The sequence below is a fragment of the Ranitomeya imitator genome, chromosome 2, assembly GCF_032444005.1.
Source record: "Ranitomeya imitator isolate aRanImi1 chromosome 2, aRanImi1.pri, whole genome shotgun sequence".
In the NCBI taxonomy this organism is placed as follows: domain Eukaryota; kingdom Metazoa; phylum Chordata; class Amphibia; order Anura; family Dendrobatidae; genus Ranitomeya; species Ranitomeya imitator.
Genome location: NC_091283.1, coordinates 796,880,208 through 796,899,392, shown reverse-complemented (window position 1 = coordinate 796,899,392; position 19,185 = coordinate 796,880,208). Strand labels below are relative to the sequence as shown.

The window sequence follows — 19,185 nt, the reverse complement described above, 5'->3', positions numbered from 1 at the left end:
TAGGAGTCTAAAAAATTGCCCCAGTGGCCGGTGTGAAAATTGCAACATTGAAATTAATTTTAATAAAGATTGTGATATGAAAAAAACAACAACACAATTTTAAAAAGTACAATTAACACAAAAACATGATTTAATCAATAGGTTGTTTTTTGACGATCACTTCCATTTAAATAGGGAGACAGTGGTTTTATCACAGCCGCTGCAGTGAAATGTAGTATTACATGCGTAGTTTACAATGTCCATAAATGTCAAATTTTATTAAAAAAAATATAGTATTCATCTCAATTAAGCATTTTTTGCAGTCTTCATAAATTATTTTTGTGTTTTCTAGTTTCAATTTCAATTCATTACAAACAACAACAATAATAATAATAGTTATAAAATAAAACGATCCTGAAAGTGTTAACAGATAATATTACACTACTGGGAACTCAATGTGACTTAATATTAAAAGCAAATAAAAAAACATTTGTGAATGCATCCAGTACAGATATAACATTTCCAAGTATTTGAGGGTAGTGGAAATAACTAAACAAAATAATGGGTGCAAAATATAAATTGAAACTCTATGGCCCCGTGCACATTGCGTCAGATTTCAGTGATTATTATGAACAAAAATGACTCGAATCAGAAAATCTGAAACATGACATTTCTGCATCTGCTATTCTGTTGGAAGATATGCATGCAGATTCTCATTCTCGCCATGGATAGAGCAGCATGTTACTCGTACGTGTGGTCTCCATGTGCAGGAGCTGAGAATTAGTTATCTGAATGGTTTATTCTTGTGCGGATCCTTGGTACAAGAGGTGCAGGAGAATAAGTGTCAGCCTCCGGTTTCTGCCAGCAGACGTCATAGTATAGTCATCCGTCCGGCAGTCATCTCAGCCGTCTCTCCCGTACACAGGAGCGTTCGCTCTGCTGAGTGCTTCCACGTTCTCTGTGTGAAAACCGCTGCCACAAATCTCTGCTGACGGCTTATCTCCTCAAGAACAAAAGGATCGGCAGACAGAAATCAAACACGTCGGGTCATTACCTCGCCGGATATCTTTTGGTGGCCATCATACACAATAGACTGTCGGCCGAACCTGTCGATATTGGTGGGTTCAGCCAACACTAGTCGGGACTACAAGGTGACTTTGGCCATGACACCGGTCTCTGTATGCCGTGTATCAAAACATAATGCATGAATGGGGTCGAATTGAGACTGGCTAGGTAGTGCCCCAAGCGATTGGCAAAAAATCCAACCCGTTTCTGACTTGATTGTTGCGGTACCTTGCGACCCACAATGTGACCTCACTTCTTTTCTGCAAAATACTGAGCACTTTGGCCACAATATAGGTCGTGTGGTCTATGTCGCCGTATAGCTCCAGCCTACATCTACCATAAGTGAGTTTAGCCTGTAGGAAATGTTCTCCATCAACAGACAAGGTCATCCATAGCAGGGCACCATGACAGGATAGGGGAAGATGGCTAACAAATACGTAACCCGACTGGTTACTATGGCAACTCCCCCTCTACCTGTCGGCACTAATGAATGGGACAAAGTAGGCCTTGCTTATCACTGCTAGTAAAGAAGAAGTGCCTCTGCCGCCCATAACCACACATTTTATTTTTACAGGGCAAACTGAAAGTGGAAATTTTGGTTGGTTGCTATGGGTAACTAGGCACGATTTCTTAACATGAACTAAGCCCAGATGGACCGAGGAGAATGTGATCTGATATTCAGCTACATATGCCCACAGAAAAAACGTAATTCAATAATCGCCTTTGGAAATTGTACCCATTCCTCTGTGTGATGAGAGACGCAATGGGAGACAGCAGGAAAACATGGCTGAAACAAGCGATACCGATATTCTAGATTATTGTTAAACTACACACAAACAGTGAGAACATGGAGACCGCCTAGACCGCCCCTTCAGAACGGCAGGAATGATCGCTCGGATGATGAGGCCTTCAAAAGACTCCGGATCCGTTGTAGTAGTAGTAACAACAGATCAGTTCACTGATAATCCTCCATTTTGTATGGATGCGCCATAGTCCTAGAAATCATCGCTCCAGCTAAAGTGCTTCATTCAGCATTTGTAGGATTTTGAGCAACGCGGGCGAAAAAAAGAAGAAAGAAAAAAAAACCAGATGTGATGTAATCCAGGTGCATTTTTGGGAGTAAAATCCTACTTGCGTGCATACATCTCCATCTTGCCTTCGTGGAATATTCGCACATTAAAGTGAGTGCAGTCACCCCAGAGGTATTAAGAGGACAGCTGGCGCCATTAACCAACCATCTTGGATAATTACCGTAGCTCCTAATCGCAGATGCCGTTATTTGCATGGTGTTCTTGTCTGGATAATCGGATAGTCATCTCCTCGTAATAAAAGGATCTGCTGGCGCAGGCTTCCATTTTTATGATCATCTCCGCTCTTCAGTTCTCTCTTCTTGTGGCTGAATACTGTGTGCAAGTCCTTGAGAAAGGAAAAATGTATAAGAAATCAGTTTGATGAGTATTTATATTATGGACTAATACAAGATACAGATCGCAACACAGTTTACATTTTTTTCATTCAGCTGCCGCGATGAAAACTAAATCTCCGAGCAGTCAAATACTCAAGGTCACCCGAGCGTGCACAGGAAAGACCGAGCAACGAGTACACTCGCTCATCACTAATAAGGCGTCATTCATCAGTTTGTTGCTATCAGTTGAATCCGTCGAATTTTGGAAAAAAAAACGGATCCGGCGACTTATGCCGCCGGATCCGTGTTTTTCTCATAGACTCATATTAGCGATGGATGGCCTCACGTTTCATCCGTAGTTCGCCGGATCCGTCAAAAATTGTTTGTCCGGCGGCCGGAGACAACGGACAAAGTAATGTTTTTTGTGTACGTCGAAAAAACAGACAGCGACAGATCAGTCACCATCCGTCGCTTGCTCGCATGGAAGCCTATGGGAGCCGGATCCGTCAAATGACGGAATCCGTCAACGGATGCAGTTTTTTTAAACTGAGCATGCTCTGATTTTTTTTAGGATCTAATTAGCCAGATCCGCAAGTCAAATCCGGCGAAAAAACTGATCCGTCGCATCAGTTTTTCACAATCTGCGACGGATCCGTCAAGCCAACGGATTGTGACTGATGGCAAAAAACTGATAGAAAAGGGCCTTACATAGCAAAAACCTGATAAATTGAAAATTTGGATTCGGAAGCTGCAGTATGCAAATTAGCACTCTTGTAAAATGAAAAAAGCTGCATATATGCTCATTAGATGCAAGTAAGAGATGCAAATCGCGAGTACTGAAGATGCAGATCGTCGTAAGCAGCACATTTTCACTTAAAAAAAAAAGCATATCTTTGGTCCCAGGTTTATTTTGTTTTGTGTTTTTAGGGGAAAAATAGACAGAGCTAGTTTTACTTCAAAAGTGTGAAGTACAGTGAACAATATAGGCCTTGTTTACATCTGCTTAAAATGACAGACTTATAGGAAACTACTCAAAAGACCCTGTTAATTGGGTCCGTCAGGGGCTGCTGGTGTCAGTCGTGGTATGGGAGCTTGAATTTAATTTTTCTGCTTTTTTCTTTTCTACTGACAGAACAGAAAAACAGAATATGGAACGCAGATAGGAACTCGTCCGTAACTAAAGTTAAACTAAACTTTCCTTTAAATTTAAGAATTCAAACCACTATAACTACACTCCCCATTCCACCAGCGATGATAGGACCTCTATACATTTCATAAAGTAAAGCAACAATATAGAATAAAGAATTAACCCCTTCCCGACCCATGACCCAACGTAGGCGTCATGAAAGTCGGTGCCAATCCGACCCATGACGCCTATGTGGCGTCATGGAAAGATCGCGTCCCTGCAGGCCGGGTGAAAGGGTTAACTCCCATTTCACCCGATCTGCAGGGACAGGGGGAGTGGTAGTTTAGCCCAGGGGGGGTGGCTTCACCCCCCCGTGGCTACGATCGCTCTGATTGGCAGTTTCACTTTCAACAGCCAATCAGAGCGATTTGTAATATTTCACCTATTATAACGGGTGAAATATTACAATCCAGCCATGGCCGATGCTGCAATATCATCGGCCATGGCTGGAAATACTAATGTGCCCCCACCCCACCGATCGCCCCCCCAGCCCTCCGATCTGGCCGGTACACTGCTCCGGCTCCCCTCCGTCCTGTGCTCCGGCTCCCCCCGTGCTTTTGTCCGCTCCCCCCGTGCTCCAATCACCCCCCCCCTGCACTCCGATCCACCCCCCTCCGTGCTCCGTTACACCCCCCGTGCTCCGTTACACCCCCCCCGTGCTCCGTTACACCCCTCCCGGCCGGCAGATTCGTTCCAAAGTGCATTTTGATCACTGAGATATAATCTATCTCAGTGATCAAAATAAAAAAAATAATAAATGACCCCCCCCCCCTTTGTCACCCTCATAGGTAGGGACAATAAAAAATAAAGATTTTTTTTTCCCACTAATGTTAGAATAGGGTTAGGGTTAGGGGTAGGGTTAGTGTTAGGGTTAGTGTTAGGGCTAGTGTTAGGGCTAGTGTTAGGGCTAGTGTTAGGGCTAGTGTTAGGGCTAGTGTTAGGGCTAGTGTTAGGGCTAGTGTTAGGGCTAGTGTTAGGGCTAGTGTTAGGGCTAGTGTTAGGGCTAGTGTTAGGGCTAGTGTTAGGGCTAGTGTTAGGGCTAGTGTTAGGGCTAGTGTTAGGGCTAGTGTTAGGGCTAGTGTTAGGGCTAGTGTTAGGGCTAGTGTTAGGGCTAGTGTTAGGGCTAGTGTTAGGGCTAGTGTTAGGGCTAGTGTTAGGGCTAGTGTTAGGGCTAGTGTTAGGGCTAGTGTTAGGGCTAGGGCTAGGGCTAGGGCTAGGGTTAGGGCTAGGGTTAGGGCTAGGGTTAGGGGTAGGGTTAGGGCTAGGGGTAGGGTTAGGGCTAGGGTTTCGGTATGTGCACACGTATTCTGGTCCTCTGCAGATTTTTCCGCTGCGGATTTGATAAATCCACAGTGCTAAACCACTGCGTATTTATGGCGGATTTACCGCGTTTTTTCTGCGCATTTCACTGCGGTTTTACAACTGCGATTTTCTATTTGAGCAGTTGTAAAACCGCAGCGGAATCCGCAAAAAGAAGTGACATGCTGCGGAATGTAAACCGCTGCATTTCCGTGCAGTTTTTCTGCAGCATGTGTACAGCGATTTTTGTTTCCCATAGGTTTACATTGAACTGTAAACTCATGGGAAACTGTTGCGGATCCGCAGCGTTTTCCGCAGCGTGTGCACATACTAGAATTAGGCTATGTGCACACACTGCGGATTTGGCTGCGGATTCGCAGCAGTGTTCTATCAGGTTTACAGTTCCATGTAAACATATGGAAACCAAATCCGCTGTGCCCATGGTGCGGAAAATACCGCGCGGAAACGCTGCGTTGTATTTTCCGCAGCATGTCAATTCTTTGTGCGGATTCCGCAGCGTTTTACACCTGTTCCTCAATAGGAATCCGCAGGTGAAATCCGCACAAAAAATACTGGAAATCCGCGGAAAATCCGCAGGTAAAACGCAGTGCCTTTTACCCGCGGATTTTTCAAAAATTATGCTGAAAAATCTCACACGAATCCGCAACGTGGGCACATAGCCTTAGGGTTAGGGTTGTGGTTAGGGGTGTGATTAGGGTTATGGCTACAGTTTGGATTAGAGTTAGGGGTGTGTTGGGGTTAGTGTTGGAGGTAGAATTGAGGGGTTACCACTGTTTAGGCACATCAGGGGTCTCCAAACGCAACATGGCGCCACCATTGATTCCAGCCAATCTCGTATTCAAAAAGTCAAATGGTGCTCCCTCACTTCCGAGCCCCGACGTGTGCCCAGACAGTGGTTTACCCCCACATATGGAGTACCAGCATACTCAGGATAAACTGCGCAACAATTACTGGGGTCCAATTTCTCCTGTTACCCTTGTGAAAATAAAAAAATGCTTGCTAAAACATCATTTTTGAGGAAAGAAAAATGATTTTTTATTTTCACGGCTCTGCGTTGTAAACGTCTGTGAAGCACTTGGGGGTTCAAAGTGCTTACCACATATCTAGATAAGTTCCTTGGGGGATCTAGTTTCTAAAATGGGGTCACTTGTGGGGTGTTTCTACTGTTTAGGCACACTAGGGGCTCTGCAAACGCAACGTGACACCCGCAGACCATTTCATCAAAGTCTGCATTTCAAAAGTCACTACTTCCCTTCTGAGCCCCGACGTGTGCCCAAACAGTGGTTTACCTCCACACATGGGGTATCAGCGTACTCAAGAGAAACTGGACAACAACTTTTGGGGTCCAATTTCACCTGTAACCCTTGGGAAAATAAAAAATTCTGGGCTAAATAATTATTTTTGAGGAAAGAAAACGTATTTATTATTTTCACGGCTCTGCATTATAAACTTCTATGAAGCACTTGGGGGTTCAAAGTGCTCACCACACATCTAGATAAGTTCCTTTCGGGGTCTAGTTTCCAAAATGGGGTCACTTGTGGGGGATTCTACGGTTTAGCCACATCAGGGGCTCTGCAAACGCAACGTGACGCCCACAGAGCATTCCATCAAAGTCTGCATTTCAAAACGTCACTTCTTCAATTCCAAGCCCCGGCATGTGCCCAAACAGTAGTTTACCCCCACATATGGGGTATCACCGTACTCAGGAGAAACTGGACAACAAATATTGGGGTCAAATTTCTCCTGTTACCCTTGGGAAAATAAAAAATTCTGGGCTAAATAATTATTTTTGAGGAAAGAAAACGTATTTATTATTTTCACGGCTCTGCATTATAAACTTCTATGAAGCACTTGGGGGTTCAAAGTGCTCACCACACATCTAGATAAGTTCCTTTCGGGGTCTAGTTTCCAAAATGGGGTCACTTGTGGGGGATTCTACGGTTTAGCCACATCAGGGGCTCTGCAAACGCAACGTGACGCCCACAGAGCATTCCATCAAAGTCTGCATTTCAAAACGTCACTACTTCACTTCCGAGCCCCGACATGTGCCCAAACAGTGGTTTACCCCCACATATGGGGTATCAGCGTACTCAGGAGAAATTGGACAACAACTTTTAGGGTCAAATTTCTCCTGTTACCCTTGGGAAAATAAAAAATTGCAGGCTAAAAGATCATTTTTGAGAAAATAATTTTTAATTTTTATTTTCATGGCTCTGCGTTATAAACTTCTGTGAAGCACTTGGGGGTTCAAAGTCCTCACCACACATCTAGATTAGTTCCTTTGGTGGACTAGTTTCCAAAATGGGGTCATTTGTGGGGGATCTCCAATGTTTAGGCACACAGGGGCTCTCCAAACGTGACATGGTGTCCGCTAATGATTGGAGCTAGTTTTCCATTTAAAAAGCCAAATGGCGTGCCTTCCCTTCCGAGCCCTGCCGTGCGCCCAAACAGTGGTTTACCCCCACATATGGGGTATCAGCGTACTCAGGACAAACTGGACAACAACATTTATGGTCCAATTTCTCCTATTACCCTTGGCAAAATAGGAAATTCCAGGCTAAAAAATCATTTTTGAGGAAAGAAAAATTATTTTTTATTTTCATGGCTCTGCGTTATAAACTTCTGTGAAGCACCTGGAGGTTTAAAGTGCTCAATATGCATCTAGATAAGTTCCTTGGGGGTCTAGTTTCCAAAATGGGGTCACTTGTGGGGGAGCTCCAATGTTTAGGCACACAGGAGCTCTCCAAACGCGACATGGTGTCCGCTAACGATGGAGATAATTTTTCATTCAAAAAGTCAAATGGCGCTCCTTCCCTTCCGAGCCTTACTATGTGCCCAAACAGTGGTTTACCCCCACATATGAGGTATCGGCGTACTCGGGAGAAATTGCCCAACAAATTTTATGATCCATTTTATCCTATTGCCCATGTGAAAATGAAAAAATTGAGGCGAAAAGAATTTTTTTGTGAAAAAAAAGTACTTTTTCATTTTTACAGATCAATTTGTGAAGCACCTGAGGGTTTAAAGTGCTCACTAGGCATCTAAATAAGTTCCTTGGGGGGGTCTAGTTTCCAAAATGGGGTCACTTGTGGGGGAGCTCCAATTTTTAGGCACACGGGGGCTCTCCAAACGTGACATGGTGTCCGCTAAAGAGTGGAGCCAATTTTTGATTCAAAAAGTCAAGTGGCGCTCCTTCCCTTCCAAGCCCTGCCGTGCGCCCAAACAGTGGTTTACCCCCATCAGCGTACTCAGGACAAATTGGACAACAGCTTTCGTGGTTCAGTTTCTCCTTTTACCATTGGAAAAATAAAAAAATTGTTGCTAAAAGATAATTTTTGTGACTAAAAAGTTAAATGTTCATTTTTTCCTTCCATGTTGCTTCTGCTGCTGTGAAGCACCTGAAGGGTTAATAAACTTCTTGAATGTGGTTTTGAGTACCTTGAGGGGTGCAGTTTTTAGAATGGTGTCACTTTTGGGTATTTTCAACCATATAGACCCCTCAAACTGACTTCAAATGTGAGGTGGTCCCTAAAAAAAATGGTTTTGTAAATTTCGTTGTAAAAATGAGAAATCGCTGGTCAAATTTTAACCCTTATAAACTTCCTAGCAAAAAAAAATTTTGTTTCCAAAATTGTGCTGATGTAAAGTAAACATGTGGGAAATGTTATTTATTAACTATTTTGTGTCACATAGCTCTCTGGTTTAACAGAATAAAAATTCAAAATGTGAAAATTGCGAAATTTTCAAAATTTTCGCCAAATTTCCGTTTTTATCACAAATAAACACAGAATTTATTGACCTAAATTTACCACTAACATGAAGCCCAATATGTCACGAAAAAATCTCAGAACCGCTAGGATCCGTTGAAGCGTTCCTGAGTTAATACCTCATAATGGGACACTGGTCAGAATTGCAAAAAACGGCAAGGTCTTTAAGGTCAAAATAGGCTGGGTCATGAAGGGGTTAAAGCAACAATAGAATATATTTCGGACAAACACCTGTTGATTTTTGGGGACAATTTTGTCATTCCCTTCAAATAAATAGTATCAAAACTTGCCCAAGTGATCCCCTATGGGAAGTGAATCCCTATCGGAAATTATTCTTGGTGCTGGAAGCTTTTGGCAGATGTAGTAGAACTAATTCTCTATCTCATAAGCTCAATCAAACCCCAAGAATTGGAAGACAACGCTTCGCACAATTGGCACTCACAATGTAACATGAAGTTCCTGTTTTGTTAAGCTTTGGGCAAATTTCTAGATAACAGTAATTTGTTTTCATGGCTGAACCAGCAACAGATAAATGACATTGAAATGCAAAGGACTGTTCTGAGCTGTACACAATCCAAGCCGGGGAGAGAGAAAAAAAAAAGTATGAGATGCAGAATAGGCATATGGGCTATGGAGGCTGATTCAGCAAGAGATAAATGGTGTTATATTTTCACCATCTTGAATGCTAATGCTGCCTGAGCTGCTATTTAATGGAGGTTCCCACTAACAAAGTGAGCTCCGCTGACAACTGGGTCCGGATTTCTATCAGATTCCCCCAAAAACAGGACAGAAACCCCTACGGACCCATTCACTTCAACGAACACTCTCTGGTCTCAATCTTGGCATTATTGTTTTTTTCCTCAGACACAAGTCTGAAAAAAGGGCAATACTGCCAGGTCGGAGGCCACAGGATGTCCACCGTGACTCCAATGGCTTCATTGAAGTGAATCGCTCCATCGGGCTCTGTCTCCATTACCGTCAGAATCCTTTTATTTCGGGGATCCTAACAGAAATCCAGACATAGTGCGCAGCAGAGAGCACTGTATTAGTGTGAAGCTATCCTTGATTAAATGAGAAATATATATCTCTCTTTCTTATCACTGATTGGACAACCCCTCTTTGTTAGAAGGGTCTCTTGATAATAAGGCCCCAGTACATATTGGATAAAAGTTGGCCAAACTGACCAGTTTTGGTCAACCATCTAAAGAGGACCACCCAACCATCGATGCGGATTGGGTAGCTTGAATTTGATCACCCAATAGTTTTGTTCTGCAATGGCCGGGTCAGTCTGGCGATGGCTTACTGGACTCTCCCCATATTTTTATATAACGCTTGGCTGAGAAGAATATTTATGTGTACGGGGGATAACTGTGTATGGGTACCTAAAGATTACACAGCGTGCCTACCACTGGGACTTCCGGTGGTCAGGTGAAATGCGTGGGAAAATTGTGCAGATCATCCATAAAAATCGATCAAATTAAGCTTAAATGCATAAAGCAAAGCGGTTCCTCCTCTAAAGAGCCAGCATATTGATTACTTATTCATCTCTTAAAAAAAAAAATCTCTGCAAAACCTTATCAGGAGTAAAGCACCTAATTCACAACACAATCTTTCTGAGAGCTTACTCGACTCGGAAGAGGTCCAAAAAGCAATGACCATAATTGAAGTCTCACTTTTTTTTTTCTTAGGGGGAGAGGAGGGATTTGGCGGTATTGGGAAGAAACTGACTTACATAAAAACATTATTACCTGCAGAATGAAGGATATCACAAAGGCTGACGTTTAATATACAGTGATTTAATAGGTTTAATATAATATGGATCATATACTAAAAATCTATTGATCAACTACGGAAAACGGCTCCATGATTAAGGTTTATGACAAGTAGAGAAAACGTCCTGGAGAAGGTCTTTTGGGTCAAAGAACCTTTAAATACAGCGCCTGTTAACATTTCCTATGAAGGGGTATGGGCTTGCTCAGGAAACCCTTTAATGTTAAATGTTTTATGAAACCTGGAGAATAAGAGGATCCTAGGCAGATTCTGCATTTTTCTTTAAATCAGCGTCGATTTCATGTTAATCTTTAGAACAATAACGTTGCGTTTTGCCAAAAGCTGTTTCCTCAAAACCCTCTTTATTTGATGGTCAATGTACATTATTGTGCCCGCATGAACCCAGATAAGAAGACACTTAGTCCATTGTTACTGAAATGTCAAGTAAGAACGAGATGTAGGATGTCCCTTGGGCTTCAGGAATATTTTTAGGATCAGTTTGATGGTTTTACAGATTAATCGGTTTAGGAGTATGTGAACGAGGATCATAAGATGTGATGTTAATGGATTGGGCCATGGGGAAGTTAGGGCAATGCATGATGGTGAAAACTCCAAATATAAATTTTGTGAAGGTTACTAAATAATATACTTTGATAGAAAGCACTGAATGTCTAGCTAATCCTATTATGCATGGTAACAGTGGAGAGCTCTTGACGCCACTCGAGACCCCTTGTATTAGCCAAAGCCCCGAGCCAAGATCCGCTCTCACGCTCGACACTTCAGTGTATCACATGGTCACCGATTGACGTCAATGGATGACACAGGAATCACAACAAATAATTTCTGAGCTGTTGTTACAAATTCTGTAAAAAAATATATATATATATTTTTTCCCATCAAGATTACAAAACCTTGGTGGAACCCAATGGAACCTGTACGGTGGCAGTAGGGCTCCGCTACAAATCAATGGGAGCGGAGTCATAGCTTCCATTTTCTAGAGCCAGATATCACACTTACACTAGTTATGCCAAAGCTTCCAATGAGAATAGAGTAAGTTCACACAGGGCGTTTTTGCTGCTTTTTTTCAGCAGCAAAACCTGATCTTGGCAGGAAAGAAGCTGCGGCAAAAACGCATGTTTAGGTGCGTTTTTTGTTGTGGATTTGGTGCGTTTTTTTTATCTCTTTGTCCATGCTAATGTCCTTGACTTTTCAGCAGCAAACAAGCATCAAATAATGATACCTGCATTTTTGCAGTGTTTTTTTGACACCCATTCAAGTCAATGGGTGAAAAACGCTGAAAGAAGTGACATGCTCTATGTCCAAAAAACGCAGCAAAGCACAAAATCCTGAGGACAAAAAAAACAACAATGTGTGTGCATGAGATTTCTGAAGTCTCATAGGCTTTGCTGGTACTGTAAAAAGCAGCTGAAAATTAGCACACAAAAAAAAAAACGCAGCATAAACGCCCTGTGTGAACTTACCCTAAAAACTAATCGCTGGGATTCAACCAGTCAACTGATGGTGGAACTGCCCAAAGAGGAGATCCATCTACCAGGTCAGTTTTCTGCCTTAAGCTGTGTTTTTGCTTCTGCAAAAGTCACAAGTGCTGTATTTTGCCCCCGTGCGAGCTTGTAATAAAAAAAACAGCTCTATAATGAGGCGATGAATAAGTAAAATGCAGTGTAATGAAGGCTGCAAAGTGAGGTCATCTTATACACGCGAGATATCTTCTGTACTGAAGCAGTCACACATTTTTTGCCCCCATGATCACCAATTTCTCTCATATCTCTAGTTTTCAAGACTCTTAAATAAATGAAGAGCAATTTTTCTCTAAACTTCACACTTTAGCAGATATGGATCGCCTAGTATGACTGACTGATAGTAAAAACTGCCCAATTTTCCCTAGTAGTGAAATATGTGCATTTTCCCCAAGTTATTTACGTGTGCCCCTGGCCCTTTGGTATAGGTTAAAAAAAAGGAGATAAACAGATATGCAGAAACATTCACATCTATGTAGTGGCTTTTGTTCGGCGTTTAATGAGTTGTGCAACAGATCCAAAAGGCGACCGAAGAGCAAGTAATTTTGTAATGGGGTCCCCACTCGAATATCTATCATTTCAATGGTTACAACTGAGGCTTCTAATGAGGGTCCTGATGCAAATGTGAACAGATGCTTAATAGGTATGGATGCGTCCAGGGTCAATCATTACGAGCGATGCGCGGACGTGCTGGAATAAGGTGCTATCCGAGCATGCTCGGGTGCTAACCGAGTGACTTCGGCATGTAATATGCTCGAGTCCCCGCACCTGCATGTCTTGCGGCTGTTCGACAGACAACGCATGCAGCGATTTCCTAAAAAACAGCAAATCGCTGCATGTGTTATGGCTGTCGAATGACACAAGAACTGCAGCCAAGGGGGACTTGAACAAATTTTAGAGCACGAAGAAGTCACTTGGTTAACACCCGAGCATGCTCAGATAACACCTCATCCAAGCACGTTCACTCATCACTACTCATTACCTTTTTTCATTTGGTTGAGGACCTTCATTTCTCACAAATCAAACACAATCTCACAAAGAGCAGAGCAGAGCAAAACTCTTGACAAGGTACAACGCACATAGCAAGTAATGGGTGGTCACTAGACTTGGTGCGAATAGATTTGCACGACCTGATCCATTGGCCACAACAGTATTCTGTGGCTGCTGGTCGGGAGCCAAGAGCTCGGCCTATTTTCTGTCTGGCTCACTAATCAAAACAAGAGCAGTGGATCCAGTCAGATAAGTGGTGGTTCTCACGGCTCCCACCCCAGTGGTCGCAGATTCCTGCCGAATCGATTCGTACCAACTCCACACAAAGACGCACATAGCACATATCCATCTCGTCATGGAATCATGTTTTCTCGCGTCTCGCGACATACATCTTTTAGGTTAAAGACAAAATGTAAGGAAGAGCATTTTGGTCACTGAACAAAAATTACCCCCGTATTTGCATACAGTAGCTATCCTACCTTTATTAGGTCTTTTATTTTCTTCTTCTTTGGCTTTGGTCACTTCCACAACACACTGGAGCGGGATTTTCCACGCAAGGAAGACAAGTCTCCTTGTATATGTCCATCTTAGGGCTTACACTTCACAGCAGCGGAGAACCCAGGTACTCCTCAGATAAAGGTTTGTAATGTAAAAGTCAAAGACTTTCACAGTGTTGCTTGATATAAATAAAAAATAGAGAAAAGCATGAGTAAAAGAAAAATATAATAAAAATTATAATTTTTTTTTTTTTTAAAAAGGGATGTTCATTGAGGTAGTATTGTGTTATATCACTGTCTCTTATCAGTCCATCGCTAAACAGAACTTTCATCCAACTTTTCAACCAGCTGTGTATGTTTCCTCTTCTCCAGGATTTTACTGAGCTCCTCCGTGAAGGAATTATACAATGGCGAGCTTGCCTCGTCATGTTGTCTTAAAAGCATATAGCTGTTCCCGTTCATCTTTCTTAACATGTTGGGAAGGGTGCTGATCCCGTTGGTGAACTCTGAGGGTAGTGGTGGTGGCGGCGGTGGAGGAGGAGGGTTTGCTTTGCTTGGAGGACTAGTTGGCGCCTCACCGGGAATAATCTGTAGACAGCCGTCAGAATAATTGTTCATCTCCTCTGACTTGTCTTTGAAGTTTGATGATACGGTCTGGAGCTCGACGGCATTTATTCTGGAGCCACCCGTGGTGTATTTACCTTTCCTTTTCTGTTGGCAAGATATAGAGACTAACACAATAGTCAGAACGAGGCATAGCCCGCCGAGGATGGTGATTATGGATATGTAAACAAACTCCAACTTGGAAGAACCTTGAGGTGCAGGTGTTGGCAACTGGACAATTGGAGTTGGTTCTGAGGAGATCTTCCCTTTTGGTAGCTCCAACAAAACAGTGACATTATATGACGTCACTACGGCCTGCAATCCGCTTTCTTCAGAGTAACAACTATATTCACCGCTATGTTCGAGAAGAGCATCGGTGATGAGAAGCCCATCGACGCCAACTCTAAGGTGGCCGTCGTCACTATCCAGTGGTTCCGAGACGTTTACAAACCACAGTGGCTTAGCCAGATTAGAGCGGAGGTCACATTGCAGAAGAACATCGTCCCCTTTTAAAACGGTCCGCATTTTCTTCATAGGAGGAGCTGAAAAACAAAAGGTTATGTATAACTACAGCCGAGATCGCGGTTTAAAAGACACAAAATGTCACAGTGCATTAATAAGCTTGGGATGGAGAGGAATCAATAAAAGGTCTAACGCGCCAATATATATTTACTGCTCAATGAGGCACAAAGAATGTGTTTTGATTCTCCCTTCTGTTCTTACCCTCTATCCTCCTCAGTCTAATATTGATTTGTCAGATTTGATTCAGAAAATCGCAGATGATAAATTCTGGGCGCCGGCTATGTGCAGCGAATTCCAATACACGACGCTCCCATTGAAAGCATAAGTAGTGTAGATGGAGTCTCAACACGAGGAGGTCTCTAATACACACCGCCAGGGTCGGAATAATTACCTATAAATCCCGGTTCTGAAAGGCTTCAGGGTTTTATTGCCATACCAATCACGGGCAGACAGCATGGCACACTTTCTTACATTAACGAGCCCTTGTAGCTCCATGTAGGATCAGGGTTTGCCAATTTTCTTCTCATCAGATTTACCAATGTGATTTTTAAAGCACCAGAAATTTTAAGGGGATGTCACTTTTAACCATTTTTTTGCTTTTTGTATTCATTTGTGATGTTTTTACCTTTTTTATTTTTCAATTGATATAGTATTTTGGGCTTGTATTTTGAAGGACAGGTTGTATTTTGGCATGGCATAATTTTGGGGTACATACAGCTCTGGCAAAAATTAAGAGACCACTGCAACATTTTCAGTTTGTCTGATTTTTCTCTTTATAGGTATATTTTTGAGTACAATGTAAAATTGTTCTTTTATTCTATAAACTACTGACAACATGTCTCTGGAGTTCCAAGCAATACATTTTGTATTTATTTTCTGAAAATAAGAAATGGTCAAAATAAAAAAAACAGTGCCTTCAGACCTCAAATAATGCAAAAAAAACAAGTTCATAATCATTTAGAAACAACAATACAAATTTTTTTTTAACTCAGGAAGAGTTCAGAAATCAATATTTTGTGGAATAACCATGATTTTCAATCACATCTTTCATGCGTCTTGGCATGCTTTCCACCAGTCTTTCACATTGCTTCTGGGTGACCTTATGCCACTCCTGGCACAAAAATTTAAGCAGTTCTTCTTTGTTTGATGGCTTGTGACTATCCATCTTCCTCTTGATTACATTCCAGTGGTTTTCAATGGGGTTCAGGTCTAGAGATTGGGCTGCCCATGACAGGGATTTGATGTGGTCGTCCTTCATCCACACCTTGACTGATCTAGCTGTGTGTGAATCAAGCTGCATACAAGGTTATCCTGGAAAAACAGTTGATTTCTTCTGCTCAGGCAATGTTCCCCAACTAAAAGTCATGGTTATTCCACAAAATATTGATTTCTGAACTCTTCCTGAGTTAAAACATTAGTATTGTTGTTTCTAAATGATTATGAACTTAGGGTTTTTTTGCATTATTTGAGGTCTGCAAGCAATGCATTTTTTTGTTATTTTGACGATTTCTCATTTTCAGAAAATAAATACAAAATGTATAGCTTGGAAATTCGGAGACATGTTGTCAGTAGTTTATAGAATAAAAGAACAATTTACATTGTACTAAAAAATATACCTATAAAGAGAAAAATCAGACAAACTGAACATTTTGCAGTGGTCTCTTAATTTTTGCCAGAGCTGTACAATAAACTGGTTTATGTTTTTAACTCATAAGGTCCATTTACAATGGCAACTAATTGTAAAACAAGAGTTTCTAAGAACCTGTCCAAATAAATTGGCAATCACCTGATAAACGAACAAAACGCTTGTTTGCCGGCTTATAGGTCAATTTATCGGCAGCACATCATTCTGTATAAACAGGACATGTGCTGGGCATAACATGGCATTTCATCTCCACAGAACAATCGTATTAACGATCGCTATGTATGAAGAGAAGTTGGGTCAGCTTCATCAAAGCAGGCCACTAAACGAATGCTGATCGGCTTGCATGCAGCTGATCGGTGGTCATTTAACGCCACACGTGGCTTATGTAACTCACTATGGAAGAATAAGGAAAACAAAACAGTAATTTCCCCCAATGTTTTTTCTCGCTGTGAACTATGAAGAAAAAAAAAAAAAATCACAATATTCTACAAGTTATTTTTAAATGGAATGTGCATTGGTGCCATAAAATTAAGAAAGTTATGGCTCTTGAAAGAAGGCAAGGAAAAAAAAACGGAAAAATTCCCTGGGCCTTAAAGGGGTAACCACAGCTAAAGACCCTTATAAAAAACGTATGGGATCGGCAGCGCTTCTGTGTTTAACATTGCATTTGGGAAGTTTCGGAGAACACGTAGGCAGCGTTACGACTTCCTGAGACATGGCGTTTTTAGGTAACAGATCCCATGGGAGCGCTTATGGCAGGAGCATCTGTTGCTTTTTCATATACTTGATATTCTAATGGAAGGCTCGCTCATCAGATTAACGGTGAATGCAAAAATACAACAACGCTAAAAATAACATCCGCATAGATTTACTGCCCATTTTATTGGAGCACTTTGTATATTAAGCTTTAACTCCTGCAGTCCTGTGCTCAGCGTCTCCCTGGCGCAGCAGCCGGCTCAGTGAGTCTTAGTCTCTTGCGATCATGCAATGCTGATGTTGTAAGAATAACAGAGCGTTTACCCTCGTCTGTGTCGATTAAACATCCTCCGTTACCATTCTGCATATCCTGCGTCATCTGCACCCTGCAAGCAGCCAAAAACAACAATTCATACAGTGAAGTGCGATGACAATCTCAGGCCTCAAGTCAATTGCAGGCACAAGACGTAATAAAATTGAAAGTAAAAAAAGAAAAAGCTAGAAAAGAAAGCACAGAATTCTTGATGACATCAGGAGAAAGGTAAACAATTGTTGCTCTGCTACATTAATTTAAAGAGAACCCGTCTTAAGTTTTTTTTTTTCATCCTGAGAGCAGCATGATATAGGGGCAGAGACCCTGATTCCAGCGATGTATCACTTTACTGTGTTGCTTGCTGCAGTTTTCATAAAATCTCTGTTTTACCAGCTGCAGATCTACCAGTTCTTTGAATGCTGAGCCCTGTAGAACCCCGCCCACATCACTGATTGGCTGCTCTCTGTGTACACTGGGCATAGGCAGAAAGCTGTCAACCAGTGGTGGGGGCGGGGTTATACAAAGCTTATGAATATAGAGGACTGCATGGCAGCAGGTTTACTAGTCCTCTAATGATGATATTATTAAAACTATACCAAGAACCCTAGGAAGTGACACATTGCCGGAATCAGGGTCTCTGTCTCTACATTATGCTGTGCTCAAATTAAGGGAAAAAAACCTGTTGACAGCTTCCCTTTAAATACATTTCTGCATCATTCTGTGTTTACATTTTATTACATTTTTCTAATGTAACATTTTTAAAGAGTAACTCTGGTGAAAACAAACTGCATATTGCTAGAAGTTTCTCAAGTACAGCACGTTTGTTTTGGGGTCAAATATATGGAATTAAATGACTTCCAGCGACTCTCGTCAGGCTGAATACAGTCATATAATGCACCAAGTCCCAGCTGGCAATGGAGGTCATACTGTATAACTATATCCACCTATGGCCCAGCCAGCTAAGTAGAGTAAGAACAATGCTAGAAAGCGATATCATCCATAAAAAAGATATATTTTACCAGTCTCGAGGTTTACGAGGTTTTCGACATGTGCTGCCATCCCAGCCACAGTAGGGATTCCTGGCGAGGACGCAGTCATAGCATGAAGTGTAGCGATTACAGCCAGACAGTGGGATCTGCAGCACTCCGCTCTGCGCGCCAATATACAAACTGTCCTGAAAATAAAAATAATATATATAGGTATGAATTATATGTTCTATGGGTAGACATTTTATGTTATATCCAAGAGAAGATCATTTGCCCCCACTGAGCTGCTTTTGTTCAAAAGTAGCGCCACCTCTGTCCACAGGTTGTGTGTGGTATTGCAGCTCAGTCCCATCCATTTCAATAGAAATGTACACTTTCTTTATAAAGAAGCCGCCTCATTAAAATTTGTATTTCCTAATCAATCCTAATTATCTATGCAATGGTGAGTAAGTGTATTAAAATATTGACAGATCACCATCTTTCTCCAGTGTCGTGCACCACTCCGGTCCCGCTGTGCAGCCGGATCCCACGGCGTATTCTGTGCGGGGCGGTGCAGCTTTCCCCATGTAAGTCTATGGGACTCAGATCCGCTTATACTGAGATAGCGACTTCCGGTCCACACACAAACCCCTGCGTGATCGGGCTGGTCTGACGTCAGGTCACGCGGGCCAGAAGAGGACCGGAGTGGTGCGGGAAATGAGGGAAGTATGATAATAAACACCATTACATAGATCATTAAGATGAATTACAAGATACATTTTTATGAGACTTCTTTCATAAATTACTGTTCTATCAGAGGAACTTTGAGATGAGTTCAGCAAGTTAATGACACAACTAAAATAAACTGATGCAGAGGTCGAGAACAAAATGTCTTCTTCCCCCCAAATAGCTTGTTAAATAATA

General features: G+C 42.0%; 1 protein-coding gene across 3 annotated transcripts in view; it reads right to left on the bottom strand.

Moving 5' to 3' along the window:
* Positions 1-233: 233 nt before the first annotated feature.
* Positions 234-19,185, bottom strand: part of SEMA4G (semaphorin 4G) — a 205,753-nt gene continuing 186,801 nt past the window's right edge. For 2 of the 3 annotated variants that reach the window (XM_069753730.1, XM_069753731.1), the window contains exons 13-15: positions 18,316-18,470; positions 17,308-17,369; positions 13,700-14,662 (exon numbers count right to left, since the gene is read on the bottom strand). In XM_069753730.1, the coding sequence (XP_069609831.1) occupies positions 13,833-14,662; positions 17,308-17,369; positions 18,316-18,470 (1,047 nt within the window). In that variant the 3' untranslated portion in view covers positions 13,700-13,832. Of the gene's footprint in view, positions 2,461-13,499; positions 14,663-17,307; positions 17,370-18,315; positions 18,471-19,185 lie in introns of those variants that run through there. The other variant, XR_011318531.1, reaches the window with a different exon arrangement.